The sequence below is a fragment of the Gadus macrocephalus genome, chromosome 1, assembly GCF_031168955.1.
Source record: "Gadus macrocephalus chromosome 1, ASM3116895v1".
NCBI lineage: Eukaryota > Metazoa > Chordata > Actinopteri > Gadiformes > Gadidae > Gadus > Gadus macrocephalus.
In genome coordinates this window covers 24,687,313-24,711,680 of record NC_082382.1, presented here as the reverse complement: position 1 = coordinate 24,711,680, position 24,368 = coordinate 24,687,313, and the positions used below count along the sequence as shown (strand labels likewise).

General features: G+C 50.6%; 3 protein-coding genes across 3 annotated transcripts in view; 1 reads left to right on the top strand and 2 right to left on the bottom strand.

The window, feature by feature from the left end:
* The first annotated feature begins 625 nt into the window (after positions 1-625).
* LOC132459472 (transketolase-like) lies at positions 626-7,050 on the top strand. Its single transcript, XM_060054035.1, has 8 exons — positions 626-640; positions 1,194-1,358; positions 2,168-2,324; positions 2,790-2,920; positions 3,594-3,677; positions 3,800-3,893; positions 4,275-4,397; positions 6,279-7,050. Exons 2-8 carry the CDS (start codon positions 1,218-1,220, stop codon positions 6,464-6,466), a joined length of 918 nt encoding a protein of 305 aa, XP_059910018.1. The 5' UTR covers positions 626-640; positions 1,194-1,217; the 3' UTR covers positions 6,467-7,050.
* A 4,578-nt stretch (positions 7,051-11,628) lies between these two features.
* nsun5 (NOP2/Sun RNA methyltransferase 5) lies at positions 11,629-14,838 on the bottom strand. The gene is made up of 4 exons (XM_060054022.1): positions 13,644-14,838; positions 13,302-13,512; positions 12,420-12,590; positions 11,629-11,956 (listed from the first exon to the last, which is right to left on the bottom strand). The coding sequence occupies exons 1-4, from the start codon at positions 14,566-14,568 to the stop codon at positions 11,728-11,730; spliced, it is 1,536 nt and encodes a 511-aa protein (XP_059910005.1). The 5' UTR covers positions 14,569-14,838; the 3' UTR covers positions 11,629-11,727.
* A 242-nt stretch (positions 14,839-15,080) lies between these two features.
* The window catches only part of LOC132464125 (uncharacterized), a 26,801-nt gene continuing 17,513 nt past the window's right edge, over positions 15,081-24,368 (bottom strand). The window contains 9 exon segments of the mRNA XM_060060325.1: positions 15,081-16,578; positions 16,646-16,767; positions 17,589-17,789; positions 20,745-20,976; positions 21,450-21,547; positions 22,180-22,445; positions 22,613-23,000; positions 23,003-23,110; positions 23,112-23,174. Coding sequence (XP_059916308.1) covers positions 16,167-16,578; positions 16,646-16,767; positions 17,589-17,789; positions 20,745-20,976; positions 21,450-21,547; positions 22,180-22,445; positions 22,613-23,000; positions 23,003-23,110; positions 23,112-23,174 — 1,890 coding nt within the window. The 3' untranslated portion in view covers positions 15,081-16,166.

Here is a 24,368-nt window from a genome sequence, read left to right as displayed (position 1 = left end):
TGTGTGTGTGTGTGTGTGTGTGTGTGTGTGTGTGTGTGTGTGTGTGTGTGTGTGTGTGTGTGTGTTTGCCTATGTGCTTACCTGTGTGTGTGTGTGTGTGTGTGTGTGTGTGTGTGTGTGTGTGTGTGTGTGTGTGTGTGTGTGTGTGTGTGTTTGCCTATGTGCTTACCTGTGTGTGTGTGTGTGTGTGTGTGTGTGTGTGTGTGTGTTTGCCTATGTGCTTACCTGTGTGTGTGTGTGTGTGTGTGTGTGTGTGTGTGTGTGTGTGTGTGTGTGTGTGTGTGTGTGTGTGTGTGTGTGTGTGTGTGTGTGTGTGTGTGTTTGCCTATGTTCTTACCTGTGTGTGTGTGTGTGTGTGTGTGTGTGTGTGTGTGTGTGTGTGTGTGTGTGTGTGTGCAGTGGCGGAGGATAAGCTGGGCTGGCACGGGAAGCCCCTCCCCCGGGAGGTGGCGGACGGCGTGCTGAAGGAGCTGCAGAGCCGCATCGTGAGCTGCAGCAAGCGGCTCTACCCCGCGGCGCCCTGCGAGGACGCCCCCGCCGTCAGCCTGCGCAACGTCCGCATGCCCAGCGCACCCAGCTACAAGCTGGGGGAGAAGGTAGGGGGGGGGGGGGGGAGAGGAGCTACAAGCTGGGGGAGAAGGTAGGGGGGGGGGGGGGGGGGGAGAGGGGGGAGAGGGGGGAGAGAGGGGAGGCTGCTTCAACCAGCCCTCCTCCACACACTCCACAGTAATCTCTTTCAAAGTGGTGTGTTGGGCTCTTCCTATGCATGAAAGGTTTCCCACAGTAAGGTTAAGAACCAGCCGACAAAAGCGTTAAAAAAAGAATTGTGTTTTGGTTTAAACCAATCGAGAAATTAGGATTTACATTTCTTCTATGGCTGACACATTGGGACACATTCCGAACATACGAATAGAACAGGGGGGTTATATAGCATCTTATCCTAGCTATCTCTTTTGTGTACGGGGAATGGGTTAACCTAGTGATCGTTAGTGATTGGCACTCGGTTCTATGAACATCCTTACTGGACCGACTGCGATGTGTTGTTGTTTCACTTTCTTATCACAAACGTACTTATCGTAAGTCGCTTTGGATAAAAGCGTCTGCTAAAGGCCCTGAATATAAGCGTCAAGGGCTGGTATATTTGTGGGTAAAACCGCCTGAACCCGTTGTCTGAATGTCGTCCTTCCCTCCAGGTCGCGACCCGGAAGGCGTACGGGATGGCGCTGGCCAAGCTGGGCCGCTACAACCAGCACGTCATCGCTCTGGACGGGGACACCAAGAACTCCACCTTCGCCGAGCTCTTCAAGAACGAGCACCCCGACCGCTATGTCGAGTGCTACATCGCCGAGCAGAACATGGTGCGAATGACCGTCTATCATAGCTAACACGAAATGTCGTACAAAATAGGATTTTTTATATAAAGATCTATCGTACAAAGTATGATTTTGGTTACGTGATACTAATCGTAATACAAAATCAGATCGTTACGATCTATCATACAGAATATGATTTTTTTCTTACAAATCCTTTTATCAAACAAAAATATGAAATTTCAACGTCAATGTAAAATACAATCCCTGGCTTTATAGCCCATTAGCTTATAACCTTCTGGGCAATTTGGGAGTTTCTATAAGACGAGTACGACCAGCTGAGCGTCAACAGTGCGTAATTAATTTGGATAATCCCCAGAGTGTCACATCAAATATTTACAGACTTTGCTGATTCCTCTTCTGTCCGTTTGCCTGGTTTCGTCAGAGGCCTCGGGCCAGAAGGCCGTTGATACAAACATGCAAATATGAGTAGCTAGTATCATTAAACCTAAATCCTAACTAGCCTCATCCTCTAAACCTGCGTTATTGCTAACTAGCCTCACTAAACCAGCCTTTAACCTGTGTTATTCCTCTTCCTGTCTCCGTGTTATTCCTAACTAGCCTCACTAAACCTGTGTTATTCCTAACTAGCCTCACTAAACCTGTGTTATTCCTAACTAGTCTCACTAAAGCAACCACTAAACCAGTGTTATTCCTAACTAGCCTCACTAAACCTGTGTTATCCCTAACTAGCCTCACTAAACCAGTGTTATTCCTAACTAGCCTCACTAAACCTGTGTTATCCCTAACTAGCCTCCCTCGCCCAGCCTCTAAACTCCTCCCCTTCCTGTCTCCAGGTCAGCGTTGCCGTGGGCTGCGCCGCCCGTGACCGCAGCGTGGTGTTCGCCTCCACCTTCGCCACCTTCTTCACGCGGGCGTACGACCAGCTGCGCATGGCGGCCATCTCCGAGAGCAACGTCAACCTGTGTGGCTCGCACTGCGGCGTCTCCATCGGTCAGTCCTGAACCCTGAACTGTTAGGGCTCTGACCTCTGACCTCGTCCCGGTCGTTTCCGTGGTGACCCTGCCAACTATCCTTTCTTTCCCTCCTATAGTCACTTCCTCTGTCTTACGTCCTCCCTCACGACCGGTGTCAGCACTGCGCTCCCTCTCTTCCTCCCCCTCTCTTCCTCCCCCTCTCTCCCCCTTTTCTCTGTGACATGGAGGTGGATCTGGGACGGCCCGATCCTTCCTCCCTCCCTCCTCTTCCTCCTCCCACTCCTCCTCCTCCTCAGGTACACAGCATGACCACGCATGCCAGTCCACCACACTTCATCAATGTTTCCCACTTTGGACATGAGACAGATTCTCTCGGTCCCCGACTTTAAAGAGTGTGTGTGTGTGTGTGTGTGTGTGTGTGTGTGTGTGTGTGTGTGTGTGTGTGTGTGTGTGTGTGTGTGTGTGTGTGTGTGTGTGTCAGGAGAGGACGGGCCCTCCCAGATGGGTCTGGAGGACCTGGCCATGTTCAGAGCCATCCCCACGGCAACGGTGTTCTACCCTAGCGACGCCGTGTCCACGGAGAAGGCCATGGAGCTCGCTGCCAACACAAAGGTAGACTACAGTACCCACAATCCCCTGGCTGTGACACATGACATCCACACAAAGGTAGACTACAGTACCCACAATCCCCTGGCTGTGACACATGACATCCACACAAAGGTAGACTACAGTACCCACAATCCCCTGGCTGCGACACATGACATCCACACAAAGGTAGACTACAGTACCCACAATCCCCTGCGGAAAAGCCTTGCAATCGAACATGACATCGAAGTTTATACAGTTACACTATCGATAAAGTAGATGTAGATAAATACATAAAGAAATCTTTATCTATATATCTTATTATATCTTATATCTATATTGATACATATCCATACCTTTATAGATTTCAAAAAATATATACAGATAGATAGAAATCTAGATGCCGATTTATATAAAGATATTGGAATTAAAGAAAAGGTAATCACTATTCTATATACAATAAACATAAATATATATATGGCATGATGATATTTATGATACGTATGACAATGACCTGAATATATATATTGTACTGAGGTCATTGTCATCAATATCATGAAACAGGGGACGTATAGGGCGGCCCGTGAGGGAGGGTTGCTAGTGTGTGTTCGTCTCCTGCTGGCCGAGCCGTGCTGCTCAGAGCGCTGACTGAGGTCTGTGTGTCCGTGTGTCCGTGTGTCCGCGTGTCCGTGTGTCCCAGGGCCTCTGCTACATCCGGACCAGCCGCCCCGAGAACAGCGTCATCTACAACAGCAGCGAGGACTTCCACGTCGGACAGGCCAAGGTCATTATCACAACAACCGTATCAGCAGTAGTACCGCAAGAACAATCACTCAGCCCATCCTGGATAAAAGCGGCCATGTATTTGTCTTTGGTAATTTAACGTTCTGTTTCCACGGCGATCAGGTCGTCCACAAGTCCAACGATGACCACGTGACTGTGATCGGAGCCGGAGTGACCCTTCATGAGGCAATGGCCGCCGCAGAGCAACTGAAGAAAGGTAGAGAGAGAGAGAGAGACAGAGACAGAGACAGAGAGAGAGAGGGAGAGGGGGAGGGGGAGAGAGAGAGAGAGAGAGAGAGAGAGACAGAGACAGAGACAGAGACAGAGAGGGGGAGAGAGAGAGAGAGAGAGAGAGAGAGAGAGAGAGAGAGAGCATATCAAGAAGCAAAAAGTGTAATTGATATTGGTAGAAAAAGAAAAAAAGAAACATGGAATCTTCAATTTGGAATTGAAACAAAGCAATGATTTAATTCTGCATGTTCATAGTCTAAACCTCGCCAAAGCATTTGAAACTAAACTTGAGCTGCAGCCAGACCATTCCCAGTCCTGTTCCTGTACTCTCAAAATGGAGGTCCTTCATTCTGTGCTCCTTCCCCAGAGAGGATCAACGTCCGTGTGATCGACCCATTCACCATCAAGCCCCTGGACTCCAAGACCATCATCGACAACGCCAAGGCCACGCGAGGCCGCATCATCACCGTGGAGGACCACTACTACGAAGGTACCGCGTCTGGACAGCAGCAGGTCCAAACCATGAGGGTGTACACTGGGACGAAAGGGTTCCCAGAACCTCCGTCTGATCACACGATGTTAAAAACGAGCTAGGACTGTATTCTACTACAACCATGATCCACCACATTCCACAAAATATGAGGAGAACCAAAGATATGAACCAAAACGAAAGCAAAGTCGGCCCCATGTTCACTAAACACTGAGCCATGGCCGTGTCCATCACTGGCAGCCAGACGGCCGTCCGCGCTCTCGCTCAGGAACACCTTGGAACAAGAGCCGAGTGTTCAGACAATGAACCGAAATCACTGCAGATAAAAAGAGGGAAGGAGCGAGCGAGGGTCTGAAGAGAGCGAATCAGACATCTGCTGCCAGACTGGTGTGAGTGTGTGTACTGTATATATGAGAGAGAGAGAGAGAGCGAGAGAGCGAGAGAGAGAGAGAGAGAGAGAGAGCGAGAGAGAGAGAGAGCGCATTGAGAAGAAAATATTGCATCAATATATTAGAGAGACAAAGAAATTACAGATAGATATAAGATAGAGATATTAGAGAGATTCTACAGAGGGATATTACAGAGAGACATTAGATAGAGAGGTGATACATATTTGGATGGACGGGGGGGGGGGGGGGGGGGGGCAGGAGAGCCACTGTGTGATTTTTAATTTAATCTCTGGCCTTTGGGCTGCGCTGACCTACATACCAGCGTCACATCAACACGCTGCCCCTCCCTGACCTCTCCCGACGGGAGAGGTCACTGAACAGAGTCACTGAACGGCGGAAGGCTCGTCTACACCAACACATGCAGGGGTTCGCCTTCTTACCAAACACAAAGAAAGAAAGTGAAGCTCTTAGCCCTGGACACCGACAAACAAAAGATATACTTACCTAGAATCTAGAGCTTATTCTTTAGCGATAAGAGTACTAAAGCTGACAACCAAGGAGGGTTGGCCCGAGGTGGAGAGGTGTGAGTGAGGTGTGTGAAGGAGTGAGACATCGAGGGTGAAAGAGTGAGAGAAGAGAGGGGGAGTGGGGAGGGGAGGGAGAGTAGTGGAAGGGCGTTGTCTCTCCCGTCGGCCCGTATCACGTCACAGCGGGAGATCTCTCCCCAGCGAGGCGTGAGTGATCCGATGTGACAGAGGAGTAGAGGGGGGGGGAGGAGGTGAAGGAGGAAAGGAACTGACAAATTAATTATTCAAAGAACGAACCGAGAGCGAAGCAATGAGGGAGAGGGTGAAAACGAAATGATGTATAATGGTTGAAGAAATGAAGGCAGAAAGAGGAAAGGTAGAAAGAAAAGGAGAGGAGGAGGAGGAGGAGGAGGAGGAGGAGGAGTGCAGTGGCTCCATTCCCAGTGGAAAAGTACCGGGTCCAAACTCAAATGGCTGTTGTCTTAACCCGTAGGCAAGACAACCTAACCTACCTGACCAGAGAGCATTCACACACAGAGAGAGAGAGCATTCACACACAGAGAGAGAGAGCATTCACACAGACAGAGAGAGAGAGAGAGAGAGAGAGAGAGAGAGAGAGAGAGAGAGAGAGAGAGAGAGAGAGAGAGAGAGAGAGAGATGTTGAACATTTTCACATACTTTGCTTAGTTGTCTATTTACTATTTTGAGTATTGCATTGTGTGCTTGGTGGTAACTCTTCAATGGTTTACAATTTCAGTTAAGTCAAACCGTATCAGTAATTCAATCATTCTTGAAATTAAATTTCATAGACAGACAGACAGGTAGACAGACAGACAGACAGGTAGACAGACAGACAGACAGACAGATAGACAGAAGGACAGTTAGTTAGAGAGAGAGGCTTCGGAGAGAAACCCTCTGATGAATAGTGCGGAGGTAAACCCAGTGTCTCCCCTCCGTGCCTGCAGGGGGCCTCGGCGAGGCGGTGTGCGCGGCGGTGGTCAACGAGACGGGCTTCAGCGTGCACCGCATGGCCGTGGCCCAGGTGCCGCGCAGCGGGAAGCCCCAGGAGCTGCTGCGGCTCTTCGGCATCGACCGCGACGCCATCGCCCAGGCCGTCCGGAAGGTTCTCAGCACCTCCGCCAACAACAAGTAGAGGAGGAGGAAGAGGAGGAGGAGGAGGAAGAGGAGGAGGAGGAGGTGGTGAAGACAGGCGAACGAAAACAGCGGAAGTCCGATAGCGAGACAGCGTGATTGGGTGACGGACGCCGTAGTTACCGGCTGCCGTGGTGACGATAAATGTGATAAATGGAGCCCAAAAAGAAACAAACAAACCAACAGAAAGGGAGGGGAGTACTTCTGCCCCCCCGCCCCTCAAAATGAAAACGAGCCAGTTTTGTTAAACTATCACGATGTTGTTGTTGTTGTCCGCCCCCCCCTGTTCTGTTCCCTCCACTTCCCACTCCCCCCTCTTCCCCCTCCCCAATGTAACCCCCCCAAATTATCCCAGATTTGAAAAAATACAAATAAAAACCTGGTGCTGCCCCTAGTGGTTAGTGAAGTGTGGTGTTGTGGATGCGTCCCTGTGAAGCGGTATTGTTGGTTTTTAGGGGGGGGGAGCCTATTAGAGGGGGAGGGGCCTTTTTGAGCACTGACTGTTTGGAATCCTATTTTGCAAACCAAAACTTTTGCTTTGTACTGCTCTCCAAACACCAATAAAGAGGCAGTTTCTTCACAGCTCCTGGTCTCTGGTTGTCTCATTTGTCCATTTTAAAGCCGAAGAAATCTGGGGCCTTTCGGTTTTTCGAGTTTAAAATGATGTCCCACAGAAGACACTTGCTACTGGGACATTAGTGAAAGACACAAATACAAAACCAACGAGTAAGAATGAAGAAATAAACGTCTGTCATGAAATATGTGACAAACACCCAAATGAAGACAACCTACCAGAAACGATGTGTACATTTTGTTATGCATAACATACACACACACACACAGGCACACACATATGGAATGATTGGATGTTATGTAAGAGTACAGTTTGAACCCATGTTGTTTAACCCAGTTAAATCACAGCCTACAGATGACCATGTGCATATTTAATGAGTGTTTAAACTCGTAGTGAAAGATTTAGAGAGTGTGAGAAAGAGCAATACATCCGTACTACAGGAGTTCCTGCATGCTCAGTATCCATATGCAAAACAATAATATTTCAGATAATACAGTATCATATAAATAAATGATATAAAGAAAAGCTGAATTGATCCTTGGTATTAAGTGTTGCAAATGAACACGCCCCTTCTATCTTGAGATATTCCAAAACAGGATATAATTACAGCCTTTTAACCAGCCTTAAATTACAATTATAGCATTGGTCATTTCTAAGCCAATGCAGCCTTGGTATTGTACCTGGGAGTTAGGTGACTTAATCTAACGCCTTCAGCGGGAGGAGGAAGGACCAGTTTGATGATAGCCTCACATTTTGAAATGTGAGGCGTATTTACACTCGTTTTATCATGAATAAACGATAACGTATGCACACAAGCCCAGCTCTGCAGCCCTTTGTCCTCCCCACTGAACATACAGGCGTACGCACGGCCACCTCTGATTGGATGTGATATTGGGGATGACCTCTGAACCCTGGCCCTCTACCACAGCAGGGGCACCGGCTGCACTTTGAGCCAAAGCTGGCATGTCAGCTGGGGGGGGGGGGGGGGGTGTGTGTGTGTGTGTGTGTGTGCGTGCTTGCGTTTGCATGTGTGTGTGTGTGTGTACATGGGTTTGTACGTGTGAGTGTGTTTGAGTTGACGTGTGTGTGTGTGGGTGTGGGTGTGCAAGCGTACATGTGTGTGCATTCATACGTGTGTGTGTGTGTGTGTGTGTGTGCATGTGTGTGTGTCCCGTGCCTGGTGTGTGCGTACTGTATACGTCTGGGTGGGGGTAAACATGTCGATGTTCTAGTTCGACAGACGTCCAGGCATCTGTCTGCTCCGTCCATCCAGCTGTCGGGGACAGCATGTGTGAACGCTCTCATCGCCTCAAAGGAGGTTGCTTAAAGGTGTATTCAAAACACAACAATACCACTAAAGAATGACTGTGGCTGAAGCTCTTTGTCATCATCGAAACGTTACACTAATAAAGTAAATGTATGTTTTACTTATTATGCTTTTCACTGACTGTATTACACAACGTGCTCAACTACTGAACACTGCTCACATTAAGGCCCCGTTATGAAATGCTTCTGCTCTGAATAATTGTTTGATAAAAATGTGAAATTATTCAATGTTTATACTCTGCCACAGCGCACAACACACATGCACTGACTGCCATGCATGTGTGTTTATAGATATACATGAATATGTATGCATGTATACATTTGCGTGTACGTAAGTGTTAATAATGAGTTAATTAATGTGCGTGTGAATAATGCATCAGGGCTTTTTGTGGATATGTTGGCGTCCTTTGGGTCACTGAGGAGCCAGACACAGCTACAGGGCGGCCTGCTGTCTTCCACTTGAGTGACCCCCCAGTCAGACCCAGCCCCCTAAATTCACACACACACACACACACACACACACACACACACACAGCCCCCTAAATTCACACATTCGCACACACACACACAAACACACACACCGCCCCCCCAAAACAGACCCAGCCCCCTAAATTCACACATTCGCACGCACACACACACACACACACACGCAAGCCTCGCGGCTAGTCTGACAGACACAAAGGAACACACTCGTCTCATGTCAACCTGTATTAGCAGCAGACGTGTGCGTGTACAGTATGTGTTACTACTACGGCACACAAAGAGTGTGTAGCTGTACGTCAGAACACACCAACGGCTCATTCCACGACCACAGAGTCAGGAGAGCTGCTCACAGCCGTCTGCGTTGAACGGTAGACGCCTGAGGGGAGCTTCGACTGGGCGCCTCAAGGCGTGGGTTGAAGGTGACAGGATGATGTTGGATGTGTTCGGTGTGACAACTTGTAAAATGATAATCATGAGGAGACAGCAGTAAGGAAAGACACAAGAGGAGAGGGAAAAGTTGGTCAACTGAAATCTAAGGAGAATGGCATCAAATCCCTAGAAGACACTTAATATATATCTATATATCATCTCACTCACTCACTCATTCATTCTCACGTTCTCTCCTCCTCCACCTTCGCTCGGCAGGCAGAGGTTCTGTCCCCCCCCCCCCCCCTTCCACGTCCTGAACCCCGCCCTACAATAGCCAATCACAGCCACTGGAGCGCCTGACTCCGCCCTCCCTCAGCTGCTGCTGCCGCCGTGACTCCGCCCGCCGCAGGGCGGGCCCAAGTCAAAGCAGGTCACCTCACCGACCAATCAGAGGGTCTGCGTCCCTCGGACGAGTGCGCGTCCCAGGGGAAAAATGGGAGGAGTCTATGTCTTCACCTACTCAGAGGGCAGCTGGTGTGGTGAAGCTCCGCCCCCTCTGGAGTTAGACTCCGCCCCCTAACCTCCAAATAGGGATGTGGCGGTGGAGAGGTTGAAGAGGATGGAGGAAGAGAGATGTTGAGGTGTGGGGGGGCAAGGAGGATGGAGAGGGATCTTCTAAAAATGGCCGCCACAACGTGGGGAGTGCAAAGATGGAGGCTTGAGGTACAGAAGAGCTGAGGACCGATGGAGGGAGTGACACAAGGGAGGGATGACATAGAGAGAGAGAGAGAGAGAGAGAGAGAGAGAAGCACTCCATCTTAGAAAAACACAATTTTACACCATTTGGATGAATACAGAAATGTGGATATAAAGTCATTACTGATCTGGTCACGCATGGATAAAAAGGTTCCTGTGTAAGGTTCCTGTTATAAAAAGCTTTGTTAAAACCACAGCTGGTTCCTGTGAACGCCCGAAGTTCACAATTTTGAAAATTTTAAATATCTTTTCAACAAACAAATATTATTGAAAAATTCACAATATACCTTGATCCACAAACAGCGTTTTTAGGATGGCATAATTCATTGTCAGACCTTTTAGTATGTATTACAAGCTTTATTTGTCCAGTCAGTCGATAAGACCAGCTACACCAGCCCGGGGTCTCTGTTCTTAAGGACAGGCACAACACTGCCCTCTAGTGGATGGAACCACGGTTTACATCGAGAGGTGCAACACTTCTGGGTTCACTGTAGACCTGCCTGGAATAGACGTAGAATTGGTACTTAGCCGAGACATCTTTGTCTGTGTTCCATAAACGACAGTTATCCCAGACTCATTAGTTTATTCCGGATGGTTCTGTTCCTCTGCAACCAAAATTAAATTCTTAGCTGATCTTTTGTTAAACCTCACCGAATACGTGTTTCACTGTCTCCCTGATTCGTGGTTGAAATGTAGCAGGTAGAGACAGTGGATTGCAGTGCTGCCCAAAACACAAGAGCAGAAGGGAGGCAATGTGAAAGTGGAGTATTAGCAAAGGAAGTGACAACACTATAGAAGAAAAGAGAGAAATTAGGTGGAAGGTGTGGTTAAAGGTTGAAAGTGGTTGGGGATGAGGGGGGGAGGGAGTGTGTGTGTGTGTAGGTGGAGAGGGTGTGTTTTCTCTCTGAGGATATTATTCCAGATCACTGCCCGAGGACACAGGCAGTACCATTAGACTGTCACTAAGCATCAAGGTTACATCGCTGATCTGATGCACGAGAGAGAGAGAGAGAGCGAGAGCGAGAGAGAGACTACTGCTTGTTACTAGCCTAAATGCAAGTATCTTGTCTTTGAGTAAACAAGACATCTTAGAACCCTAACCCCCATCGAAACTGAACCTGGATAAACGCTGAGAGCCAAATCAACGAACACACCACTATAAGGTTGTGTACACGTGTGTGTGTAGTAAGGTCTCCATTCATCAAACTGCCTGCTCAATACCTACTGAGCATGTCACTAGATGTCTCGTCAAATATGGTGAGACCGGCGCCTACACGAGCCTCAAGGCATGAGAACGAGGATCTAATGAGAGAATCTTACTACGAAACCACACTCGCCATCGCGGGATGGTTGTGATCAGAAAATTATGTCAATTCGATGTTGGAAATACAAATGTTTGCATAAGTTCCAGCAAAACTAGGGCAGACATGAAACTCCAGAAACGTCAAACTTACAAAGACATGAATTTTGTACGTTTTTTTGGAAATATTTGTTTAAATTCTCTTTAAATGCAGGCAGCCCGACATTATCCAAGAAAATAATCAAAATGTAGCCAACAGCGGCTGGGATCTCAAAATTGGCCACCATAGCTTTTAGTGGGAGAGTGAGAAAGCCGATGTCAATTCACACATCGTTAAGAAAAAAAATAACATTACTGAAATTATAAAAAGGATTTATTCTATTTCTCAGAATAAAGAGCAAAATACAGACAGAGCCTCCTCCAAACACAACCAAACCAATCTCTTAACCTCCTCTCAAGCCACTATGGGGGTCGCTGCCTTCTTCTTCTTCTTCTTCTTGTTCCTCTTCCTCTTCTTCTTGGCCTGTCCTTCAACAGGACTTGTTTTCACTTCCATCTCCTCTTCCTCCTCCTCCTCCTCCTCCTCACTGTTGAGGCTGGCCACCGGGGGCGCTGCCACAGCTGGCCTCCCCTCAGCCTCCTCCGAGGGACTCGCTGATGTCACTTCCTGGCTGGGCGTGCGGCTGCCGGAGAGAAGGAGCGATGTGAGATTCATCTTGATACGTTGGGTTTTAGTTTAGTGTCGGCATGCTTCGTGTTGTCGGGTAGGAAACCATCGAGTATTCCTTGCATTGTTCACTGGAATCTTTGTAAATGGTAAACGGACTGCATTTATACCGCGCTTCTCTAACCAGCGGCCACTCAAAGCGCTTTACAAAATTGCCAAACATTCACCCGTTCATGCACACATTCACACACCGACGGCGGAGTCAGCCATGAATGGCGACTTCCAGCTCGTCAGGAGCAGTCAGGGTGAGGCGTCTCGCTCAGGGACACCTCGACACTCAAGATAGGAGGAGCTGGGGATCGAACCAGCAACCCTCCGGTTACCAGCCCGCCCGCTCTACCCCCCGAGCCACATGCCGCCCCGGTGTAGTTTCAGGGATCGGCCTTGAGTTTTGAAACGCCTTGGGGTCAGATGTTTACCTGGCGGCGTCCTCCTCTAGGCTAGGGGGCGCTGTGGCCACGGCGTCACTGTGTCGCTCCAGCAGAGCCACGAAGAAGCCGTGGGTGAGGGTCTTGGCGGTGCTGGCCCGCAGACACTGGCTGAGCGGCTGCAGTCCCCTCTCCGGCCACACGGGGAGGAGGTGCACCAACCTGCAGGGGACGACGGGAGGCGGAGCTTAGCAACATCCAACTTACAGTTGAGCTGATCGAAACTCAGCTGAGGATACCGGTGTGAGACATTGAAGAGGTGCTGAGATCTGATGACAGAAGCCCCGTTTGGACACGTATGGCAACACGGACAACGTGGCACAGTCAAAGTGAATATAGTGAGTGAGTGAGTGAGTGAGTATAGTGAGTGAGTGAGTGAATATAGTGAGTGAGTGAATGTATTGAGTGAGTGATTATAGTGAGTGAATATAGTGAGTGAGTGATTGAATGTAGTGAGTGAGTGGTGAGTGAGTGAATGTAGTGAGTGAGTGAATATAGTGAGTGAGTGAATGTAGTGAGTGAGTAAATGCAGTGAGTGAGTGAATGTAGTGAGTGAGTAAATGCAGTGAGTGAGTGAATGCAGTGAGTGAGTGAATGAATGTAGTGAGTGAGTGAATGTAGTGAGTGAGTGAATGTAGTGAGTGAGTGAGTGAATGTAGTGAGTGAGTGAATGTAGTGAGTGAGTGAGTGTAGTGAGTGAGTGAGTGTAGTGAGTGAATGTAGTGAGTGAGTGAATGTAGTGAGTGAGTGAATGTAGTGAGTGAGTGAATGCAGTGAGTGAGTGAATGTAGTGAGTGAGTGAATGTAGTGAGTGAGTGAGTGTAGTGAGTGAGTGAATGTAGTGAGTGAGTGAGTGTAGTGAGTGAGTGTTACCTGAAGCCGGGGTTCTGCTGCAGGCCGGCGGCCACCACCTTCTCGTTCTCCTCCGTGTGGACGGAGCAGGTGGAGTACACCAGGCGCTGCAGCCGGGGGAAGCCCAGGGCGTGGTTCAGACAGCGCAGCTGGAACGCCGCCAGGTTGCCTAGGCGACGCTGCTCCCGCTCCGGGTCCGGCGGCGAGGAGTCCGTCCCCAGGCACACCATACCTGGACACACACACACACACACACACACACACACACACACACACACACACACACAGCGAGGTCACTACAAAGGCGGGACGACGGACCAAATCCAAGTCCGGAAGCGGATTTTCAAAATAAGAGTCTCCTACCCGATCCGCTGCAGGACGGGTCCAGCAGGACGTACTCCACGTCTTTGTACTGCGGGTCGGACGGGTCCACCTTCAGGAAGTCCTGGTGGGCCAGCTGGTGGCAGCGGACCCCGGCGCGCAGCAGCAGGGTGGACATGGTGGAGAGGCGCTTGGCGTCCAGGTCGAAGGCGAACAGGCGGCCCTTGTTCTTCATGATGGCCGCCAGGTGGCTGGTCTTGTTGCCGGGGGCGGCGCAGGCGTCGATGACATGGCTGTTGGTCGGAGGGTTGAGGAGGAAGGCGGGCAGGCAGCTGGCCTTGTCCTGCAGGATGATGTGTCCCGCCTTGTACAGGAAATGCTCGTGGAATTCCGTCTTGGGAGCGAAGACCAGTAAGTCCGAGAGGTGCAGGTCCCGCACGAAGCTCTTGGCCTTCAGGTCCAGATCGTCGAGTCGGTTGGCCTCGCCCAGGTAAGAGAAGCCGTCCCGTTTGAAGTAGTCCACCGCGTCGTCCACCGTGGTTTTCAGCGTGTTCACACGCACGTACCTGGGGAGCAGCACGCCCTCCGCCTGCTGGACGCTAGAGGGCAGCAGGTCTTTATTCTTGGTCACCTTCTGCTTGATCTTCATGCGGGCCAGCGCCGCCTCGAGTCGAGCCCGATGCTTCGACATCATCACCTTCCAGGGTCCGCCGCATTTGATACCTTTGCCGATCAGAAGGTCGTACACCAGCACTTTGGCCTGGGTCATCTTCACCTTGGTTTGTTTCAGCAACTTGGTGGACTCGATTAACTCTTGGAGGACGGAGGAGTATTTCTGGGTCTCGCAAACCAACGCGAACAACTGCTTGATGTTCTGAAATTTGCTCTCGAAGACCAACGTCTTCACAGCGCCCTGTTTACTCTCCACTTTCTCCAGGATGTCTGCCGCTTTCGCGTATAACGCCATGATTTACACTCGGGTTTCCACTAGATCATCTGTTGAATTGTATATTTACTGCCAACGTTACCGTAAGATGTTCACCGTGATGGTCGACATGGCAGTCCTGAGGAGGGTTTACGCGGTGCTCGTTACAGCGAGCGTTATTCTCCTTCGTACGTCGCTCTGAAATTATAATATTTACAAATTAGTTGGCCAGCATGGAAGTAGTCCGACATGCACATGGGGGAAAAGGCATGATACCGGAAGTAGTTGCAGCGTCATGAGATGTTTTGGTGTGACGTAGTACTCGTTCAGCCAATGGTCAATGGTGCATGAGGAAGGACGGAAACTACAGGCAACACGAAAGGACAAAAATAAAAGCAAACTAAAATAGTATCACCAGTATCACCATGAAAGTAGTTCTCTTCTCGGCTTTTTTCAAGATCTACAATAAACCACCTCCGTTCTAGAAACAGGGAAGAATTACCTAATTGACGGTGAAACAACTTCATTATAAACTTGAGAAACACCAAAGTAGATGAATTTTAAAATATTTTATTTGTCATCTATACATTCAGCAACAACGCTTGCTTTCTTATCACAAAACACACTCAACAAAAATAGTTTTGCCAATTGTAATCAAATTATTTTAGAAATGTAACTCAGAGAAAATCTGCATATTAGCTGGAGTTGGATTTGTATAAAATGAACATCCATTTTGGTGGATTTATATAATGTACAAACGAAAAAGAAAACAAAATTGAGTCAACTGCTGCTCAATTAAATAATCTTTCAGGAAGGGCCATTGTTTGAACTACCTCATACTCTACTTATGAAACCACTTTATACAGGGACCTTCTGATCCACAGATTACACCAGGACCTTTCACCACTCGTACACAAGAAGGCTGGGAACCAATTATTTGGCCATCCATCTAAGGGGCCTTCAGACACCATTGGAGGTATTGTGTATTTCAGAATTAATTAATTATCCACCACATCGCCCTCGAATGGAACGACTATACATTTGACGTAAAAAGGAAGAAAACAGAGAAACCATCATTTTACTTCAGTAGCACAGGATCCTTTCCCTCATGATTATGACGCCTGTCGAGTGTGGTTCAACACACAGCGACAGGCCACCACTGGCCCCTCCTCCTACTAGCATGTAGCAACTGTATCAACAAACAAAAAACAAATTGGTTGAGCTGACCGGGACAGCCACCTGTAGTACGACACAGCTCCGAAGACAGACTAAGCCCGAGCAGTTCAATGAGGTCCGGTTGGAGAAGATGGCCGCGATTCGCGGAGGATCTACTTAAGGAGAGGAAGGGGGGCCTGGACCCCTTTTCTGTGTCACGGTTCCTGGGTCGGTTCCTCACATCCATAATCAACATCATAGAGGCTTTTGATTGGTTGTGAATAAAATAAAAAAAATGCAAAAGAGGGGAAAAATCGAGCAACACAAGCGGTACCCAGAAGGTAAACGTCTCTAATGTGTATGCAGCTAAAAAAGTACCACCGTTCATTCCTCTGCCCCGCCCAACCGGACGTCCGGGTCCCGTTGTGTCCACCGACGCAGTGCTAGCTCCGGGCGAAGCCCCCCCCCCCCCGGCGCGGCCGTGGTCACTCGGAGGTCTTCCTTACCATGCGTCTTTGCACTTTACAATAATAGGAACCGGAGTCTCGCCTCGGCGCCGCCACCGCCGCCGCCGCCACCACCGCCGGTACCTTCCGGCCCGTCGGCGGCCCCTGCTTCCACCGGACGGACTCCCTGAAGAGGAGGAGCCTCTCCGTGGTGTGGGGCGGCAGGCGGCTCCGCTTGGCCTTCACGATGCTGGCCGCCATGGGGTAGAGGCGCGGGAAGCCCCCCGACGTGGCCGGGATGGCCAGCAGCCGGCGGGCCATGCTCTGGAGCTTGGGGAAGCGGCGGGCCGCCTTCCAGAACAGCAAGGGGGCGTCGCCCTCCAGCAGCGGCTCCGACAGGTAGCCCTCCAGCTCCGAGAGCGTCGGCGCCCCGGGGGGGGCCGGGCGCGGACGGGGGGGGCTTCTCCTCCTCCTCCTCCTCTTCCTCCTCCTCCTCCTCCTCCTCCTCCTGGGGGCCGGCCGCGGGAGAGGCCGAGGCCTCCGTGTCCTCCAGCAACGTCTCCAGCATGGACTGGATCCGGGATTTGGACGGGACGGTGAGGAACGACTCCTCGCTCTCCTGCTTGGCGTCGGGGAACGGCTGCGAGGAAACACGGAGGGTTAGGTTGAGTTTAGGGTCTGGCTGACAGTGTGGGCCAGACCCCCCCCCTCCAGGATAAACTGTGCTGGCCCCTTTGGGCCAGCACAGTTTATCCTGGAGGGGGGGGGGGGGACGACGACGCCCCGCCCCTGGAGGGGGGGGGGGGGGGGGGGGACGCAAAAGAATAATCCGCCCTGGTTCAGCGGACTCTTCCCCAGGACTAGAGCTAGGAGCTGGAAGCTAGGCGCTAGGAGCTAGGAGTTAGGAGCTAGGAGTTAGGAGCTAGGGGCTAGGGGCTAGGAGCTGGGAGCTGGGCGCTAGGAGTTAGGAGTTAGGAGTTAAACTGTGAAGAAACAGCGCTGTACACGTGTTTTCAAATCAATTAAAACCAACGAGAGAATAATCCTCCATCGCCGTGGTTCAGCGGACTCTTCCCCAGGACCAGAGCTGGGAGCTAGGCGCTAGGCTCCAGGAGCTAGGAGCTAGGCGCTAGGAGCTGGGCGCTAGGAGCTGGGCGCTAGGAGCTGGGAGCTAGGCTCTAGGAGCTGGGAGCTGGGAGCTGGGAGCTAGGAACTGGGAGCTAGGAACTGGGAGCTAGGCTCTAGGAGCTGGGAGCCGGCAGCTAGGAGCTGGGAGCTAGGAACTGGGAGCTGGGAGCTAGGCTCTAGGAGCTGGGAGCTAGGCGCTGGGAGCTAGGCGCTGGGCGCTGGGCGCTGGGAGCTAGGCGCTGGGCGCTGGGAGCTAGGCGCTGGGAGCTAGGCGCTGGGCGCTGGGAGCTAGGCGCTGGGAGCTAGCAGCTAGCGGCGGTCAGGTCAGGCCACCTGCAGCTTGATGCGGGGGTCGAGCACAGTGGCCAGGATGAGGTCTCTCTGGAGGATGAGCGGCTGCAGGTGGCTCTGGAGGCCGGCCCGCAGCGCCTTGGAGAAGTGGGTGTAGCCGGTGGGCCGGCCCGCCAGCACCGTGTCCAGGCCCATCAGCGAGGGGATGACGAAGGAGAGGGTGACCCCCGGCTTCTGGAGGACCTACGGGGGGGGGGGGGGGGGGGGGGGGGGGCACGGGAGCATCAGCCAGCGGCTATGATTAACTACATAGACACAGAGGCTCAAACTCTGTCCCGATAAACAGCCTCGCGCCTCCGTCTAATAGTGCAAAATATAAGAACGTGTGAGCACTTATTGTATGATCGATTCTATAACTTATTTAATGATAAAACTTGCTTTGGCAGTATATATATATATATTTTTTTTTTTTTTTTAAATGTACACATCCACGTCTTAAAAATCGGGGCTAAAAAATCGAGGCATAAATCATTGGAATGATTGCCGATTGAATAAACGAAAATTGAAGAGCAAAGTATCTTTCAATTACCATTTGAGACTGCACTATTTTAAAGGTGTGAGTAGGGAGTGGACATACCTACTGTATGAATGCAATAATGATTGTAATACCCATGAAGGTTATAACGTAGGGCTGGGCGATATATCGAATATATGCGATGTATCGCGAGATGTTCTCCAGGGGATGTATAAAATGCCCCTATCGCGAACATCGAATATAAATTGGCACGCAATGTTTATTTTTGCCGCCGCCGGCATACTCGTTGTGCTTTCACGCGACGGGGCGACAAGATCTCATACAAAGTGAACGTAGAGACGCGTATCTGCCAATCAGCGTTCAACAGCGTGGCCACTGAGTGACATGTGTAACGTAACAGCCAACCAGCGTTCAACCGTCAAACTCGGTGCAGTGCAGTCCGGGGTGAACTGCAGCACGGAGGAGAAAGTGATTGTTGCCGTTTGCGACTCCCGGAGCTCTATATATAATCATATATAATATAATATAATTGTTTATATAATATCACGGCCAAAAGCTCTGTGCGCCTCCTGATGGCCGTAGCGTGGGGAGCTCTCATAGGGATTGGGCTTCTCGGGGTTTGTTTAACGCACAGCGTTCCCTTCTCTCGCTATTTCCGGTGGCTCTCTAAACACACTCCCCCCGCCCATTGCGAGTCCACGAGATTCTCATGGACGCGCGTGTGTGACGTAGTCTGGAAGGCGCGCTGCCGACCGGTGAGTGAGAACAGCCAGAGAGAAAAAAGGATGGAAACTGAGGATTTGGTTTCGAAAAAGAATAGCACTGGATCCTTCGTCTGGCAGTGTATATATAATTATTATTATTCAAACTGTTAATAAATAATTAACGGTTTGAATAAATGCTGTGTTGGTAAATCTAACTTGCTGTGATTTTCCTTTTCTCATCATCATCAAGTTCTAATTAGCAAGTTCTAAATTGTTCTAATAGAAAGCACTGATGAGTTTAAACAATATGTTTCATGTAATCTACATGCAGACTTATGTTTCAGTAATACTAGAATTATTACAGACGTAACATTATGCCAGACATGGTTGAATCGAGCATTTATGATGTGCTCTAGAGGAGATTCAAAATATATCGAGATATATATCGTGTATCGAGATATAGTAAAAAAATATCGAGATATTCATTTTGGCCCATATCGCCCAACCCTATTATAACGTTTTCTGAATAATTTCTGATGATGTTTATAATGATTTACTGCTTTTAGATTATCATTGTTAAGTGAATTACGATTCGTCTCGTGTGTATTGTGTCTGTCTGTGTGGAACCCAGGAAGATTAGCTCGTCCCACTTTAGTTACAGCTAATGGGGATCCTTTAAAACAAGTAAGGGATAAAGTACAGAACGCCTGTCATTATCGATAATGACCGGCGACGTTCTATACATTTTCCCGCTTATTACACGGCTACTTGCCAAAACAAAAAAATTACTTCCCATGGTGTGTCTTTTTACAATTTATTTGTTGCCAGCCTTTGTAGTGCTGATCAGCAGAGAAATATTCCGCTAAAGACGTTGACATCGCTTAGCAACCGAAGAGGCTGGGGTTGACAAGTTACCGGACTACTTCAGAAGTGATACCAAAGACATGAATCCGAGGCAAATTCACTTTCCTTAACAGCGGTCATTATATGCTTAGCAAAGGTTGAATTATCAAAATATAATTCACTGCCGGAAGTCGGGAAGGCCCATGCAAGTGAACGTTCCTAGCGTTCCACGGCATTGGGAAGAGCTGTGTAATAATGTTTATTATCACTCGGCTCTTCTCAACCGTTGCTAAGCATATAATGACCGCTGTCAAGGAAGGTCGATTTTTTGCCGTCTTTCATATCACTCCGCAAGTAGTCCTGTAACTTATCAGCCCCAGCGTCCTCGGTTGCTAAGCGACGTCAACGTCTTTGGCGGACTATTTCTCTGCGGACCAACACTACTAAGGCTGGTCACACATAAATTGTAAAAAGACACAACGTGTGAAGTTACTTTTTCGTTTTGGCAAGTAGCCGTGTAATAAGCGGGATAATGTATAGAACGTCGCCGGTCATTATCGAAAATAAGCCCCTTCAGGGCGAAGCGAGACGCCTCCGCTGGGCGTCGGTGTCCGGTTAGCCGTCTCGGGGCTTCTATACATGATCCCTTACATCAGGGGATCTCAATGTTTTGACAGCTGAGGGCCAATTTAGGAACCCAAAATTTGACTGAGGGTCGCCGAAGGAAAAAAAAATGGCGGGAGACACGGTCAGCATCCCAGTGGTGAAAAAAAACATCGCACCGTGGACCTCTGGGAGGGAGGTCAAGTGATGTCTAAATCAAGAAACTGAGGTTCATCCTTTCAATGTAATGAACAGTCGGATTAAAACAAATGGAACAGGATTTAATTGAAAGCTAGAGAGTCGACTTTTCTCTTTATATTTATTTATTTTTGTTTAAATTAATATTGATATAATAATTGTAAAAAAAATAGAAATCCCAAATCTTTTTTTTTTTTTACAACTTACATCTCTATGTCATTGCGGGCCGGCAGCAATGTTTCTGCGGGCCGCCATTGGCCCGCGGGCCGCCTTTTGAGAACCAATGCCTTACATAAACCCCGCCGGCGGCCGTACCTGGATGGCGTCCTCGAAGGGCTGCAGCAGGCCCAGGATGTCCACCAGCTGCTCCCGCCGGGCGCGGACCAGGGGCGGGGCGCTGGTGGAGTCCTGCGCCTCAATGCGGGCCTGGGCCAGCAGGGTCATGATGGAGCTCCAGGAGGCGGGGTCCACCAGGCGCCGCATGGACGCCATCAGGGAGTTCCAGCGGCCCATGTGGCCGGGGGGGCGACAGGGAGAAGAAGCACTCCTTCAGCAGGACCTGGGAGGTAAGGGCAGGGCTGGCTCAGTGCACGGGAGGTAAAGCACCACGAAATGAGGCTTTGAGATGAAAAAAAATATTTTTAAAAAACTTTTTGGTTATGCCATTTATGAAAAGGTGATTATTCTATACCATATTACTTGGAAATATAGGGCGAATGGCATTGTTTTGCATATTTGTGTCTTTAAAATAAACGACAATATTTTTTCAGTCATACATTTTTCTTCATTCGAGTTTTGTTCAGAATATCGTTATAATATCGAATCGTGAACCCAATAGCGAGTATTGAATCGTGAGCCGAGTGAATCGTCACATCCCGGTGTGAAGCACGTTACCGCAGTACCCACCAAAGACCAAACACAGACATGCACATGTGTGTGTGTGTATCCATTTAACCTTGTGACCACTGCACTGGTTAACAGACGGTCCAGCGCAGACACCTCTGGCCCTTCCCCGTTCACACGAGCTGGCTTGGTATGACTGAGTGTGGCCGCCCAGTGAGCCCCCGGCTGGGACCGTGCACCTCCCCTGCAGCGGGGATACCCTCTGGAAGGCGTGGCTTCAACCCGTGACGCGCCTGTCCTGAGCCGATCACGTTCTGAAGTCTGCGCTCGACCGTTAGGCGGTTGTTCCCATTTTGCTTGGCGTCCAAGCGCCTCCCGTTCTCTTCCGTCTTTTTAGTTGAAACTGTTTCTGAATGCGGCTGTTGCTGAATCTAGTCAGTGGACAGGAGTGTCTCTCCTTCTCTCTGTTGGTCGATGACTCCCCCTCTCTCTCAATCCCTGTCTGTCTCCCTGTCTCCCCTCAATCCCTCTGTCTCTCTCTCTTGGTTAATTACTCCCCCTCCGTCTCTCAGTCTTTCAATCCCTGTCAGCCTCCCAGCCTCCCTCCATCCCTCTCCCCCCTCCCTCCCTCCCTCCCTCCCTCCAGCTCTCAGCCTCCCTCCCTCCCTCCCTCTCAGCCTCCCTCCCGCCCTCTCTCACCCCCCCCCACCTCGTTCCAGTCCCCCCCCCCCCTCACCTCGTTCCAGTCCCCCCCCGCCCCCCCTCACCTCGTCCAGTCCCCCCCCCCCCCCCCTGCCCCCCCTCACCTCGTTCCAGTCCCCCCCCGCCCCCCCTCACCTCGTTCCAGTCCCCCCCCGCCCCCCCTCACCTCGTTCCAGTCCCCCCCCCCCCCCCCCGCCCCCCCCACCTCGTTCCAGTAGCCGCTGGTCCTGAAGAAGGCCACCACGCAGCGCAGCTGGGTCAGCACGTTCTCCACCACGCGGGAGTTCTTGAGCGCCTCCCGGATCACCAGCTGGAGCGTGGACGCCACGCAGGCCGCCGCCGTCCCCCGTCTGGAGCTCCGCGAACGGGGAGGGGTCCCCCCCCCCCCCTCGGGGGGGCCCGGCCGGGTCCCCCAGGAACGCCGCCAGGTCGTCGGCGTCGGGGTCAACCGCGCGGCGACGAGCACATGACCTGAGGGAACCGACCAATCACAAGAGGCTCTGTTCACTGAGTGGAAGAGTTCACCACAGATGGATGCAGAGACAGAACCTATGTTGGGTAGAGGTAAAAGAACGAGTAAAGTAAAATAATCTATTTTCTTCGGCTACTATTTAAATGTCGTCCATTTCCATTTCCACAGACCTTGTAGTCCCCGAACACGGCGTTGGCCTCCAAGCGCCTCCTTGGCGCGGCTGGCCACCACGTAGCCCACGGCGTGCGGGAAGAGGCCGTACCCCAGCAGCACCTCCTCCCAGCTCCCGGCCCAGCGCGGCCGCCAGGGCGCCCGCCTCCGGCCAGCTGGCGGAACGCCACGGTGGAACGCCGCAGCCGCCAGCCGCCTGTCCACGAAGTGCAGCTGCAAGACCGCCACCACCACCACGGTGCTCCTCCCCGGCGGGGGGGGTGGAGGAGGAGGAGGAGGGGGGCGAGGGGGGCGAGGGCGGCGAGGAGGAGGCGCGCGAGGGCGAGGGCGATCTCCCCCGCCCAGAGGTCGAAGGTCACGTGGATGGCGCCCCTGCGGTCCGCCGTCCCTCGCCGCCGGCGAGCCGGGCCTGGAGGTCGCGGATGAGCTGGGGCTTGATCTTGCGCTCGACGTCCTCGTAGAGCTGCAGGCCCACGGCGCGCTGAGACAGACGCAGGTAGTGGGGGGGCGACGGTGGCCATGAAGGAGCGGAACCCCGCACCCTCCACGAAGCTGAGGGGGGGGGGGGGGGGGGGGGGGGGGGGGGGGGGGGGGGGGGAGCGAGGGAGGGGGGGGGGGCCGGGGGGGGGTGAGAGGGGGAGATGTACATCGTTAAAGGGAGCGAGGACCAGAGCGAGAGCCATAAGAAAACACCATCTGGCCTGCGTCTGTGTCTCCATCTTTGCATCGGTGTATTCATGACCTTTACCTTAAAGGGGACCTATTTCGACTTTTATGACCCTATAACCCGTTGTTATACATGATTGATATAGTCATGTTTAACCATACTACAAGTGTCCAATAATGACGTACATGCATTTCGACGTATTCCCTGCTGACAGTCTGGGGTGGCTGTGCAGAGCGCTAAACACTCGGGACAACGTTTGCGATTCACTTGTTCACATTTCCGGGCAATCATCTCCGTAGAGGCAGTCCTGCCGCGCCCACCATATGCCTGGTCAATTCTGCCCCGCGCGCGCTTCAAGGAAGGGAACCAATCACAACGGAGTTGGGTTGGCAGGAGGGGGGCGAGGGGGCGGAGAAGGACGAAACCGAGCGTTGACAGAGAAGGCTGAAAGCGCCCAGATGAGGACGAATTTCCCGACTTTCCCGTTTTTTGTGCTGTGATTCGTGTCAGGTTGCGCTATAGGAGTCATTAATAAGAAATTACGACCAGAAAAGTAGCATAATAGGTCCTCTTTAAGTGTATTTTCAGACACTTTTACCAAAAGCGACTACAATAAGTACTAGGCCAGCCCTAGTACTTATTGTAAGTAAAAGGTGTCCGAGTACAAGGTGTCTGACGAATAAGTACTAGGCCAGCCCTAGTACTTATTGTAAGAATTCGATATATCTAGGGCCCTATGAAATCCGTTTTATTTTTTTCCAAATTCCGAAATGAAAACGTTTTTTCCGTTTTAATTTCCATTAATTCCGTTTTTCACACTTAAAGCTATTAAAATCATCAGAACGAGTGTCAAATAAGTGCGAACAGAATAAAATTGTATCAGATAGAAGACTACATTTATTAAAACAACACAACATTGCACTGTTTTTAGTGCTTCAAATAAAAACATGACATAAATATTAAAGTGCTTATAAACAATTTTTTTTTATAAACTCAAATTGTTGTTTGAAGGGGCGTGCCCTGGCTATGGCGTTGGGATTTTGGACTTCAAGTGGTCATCGCACGTATCTTTGCGTTTCCAATC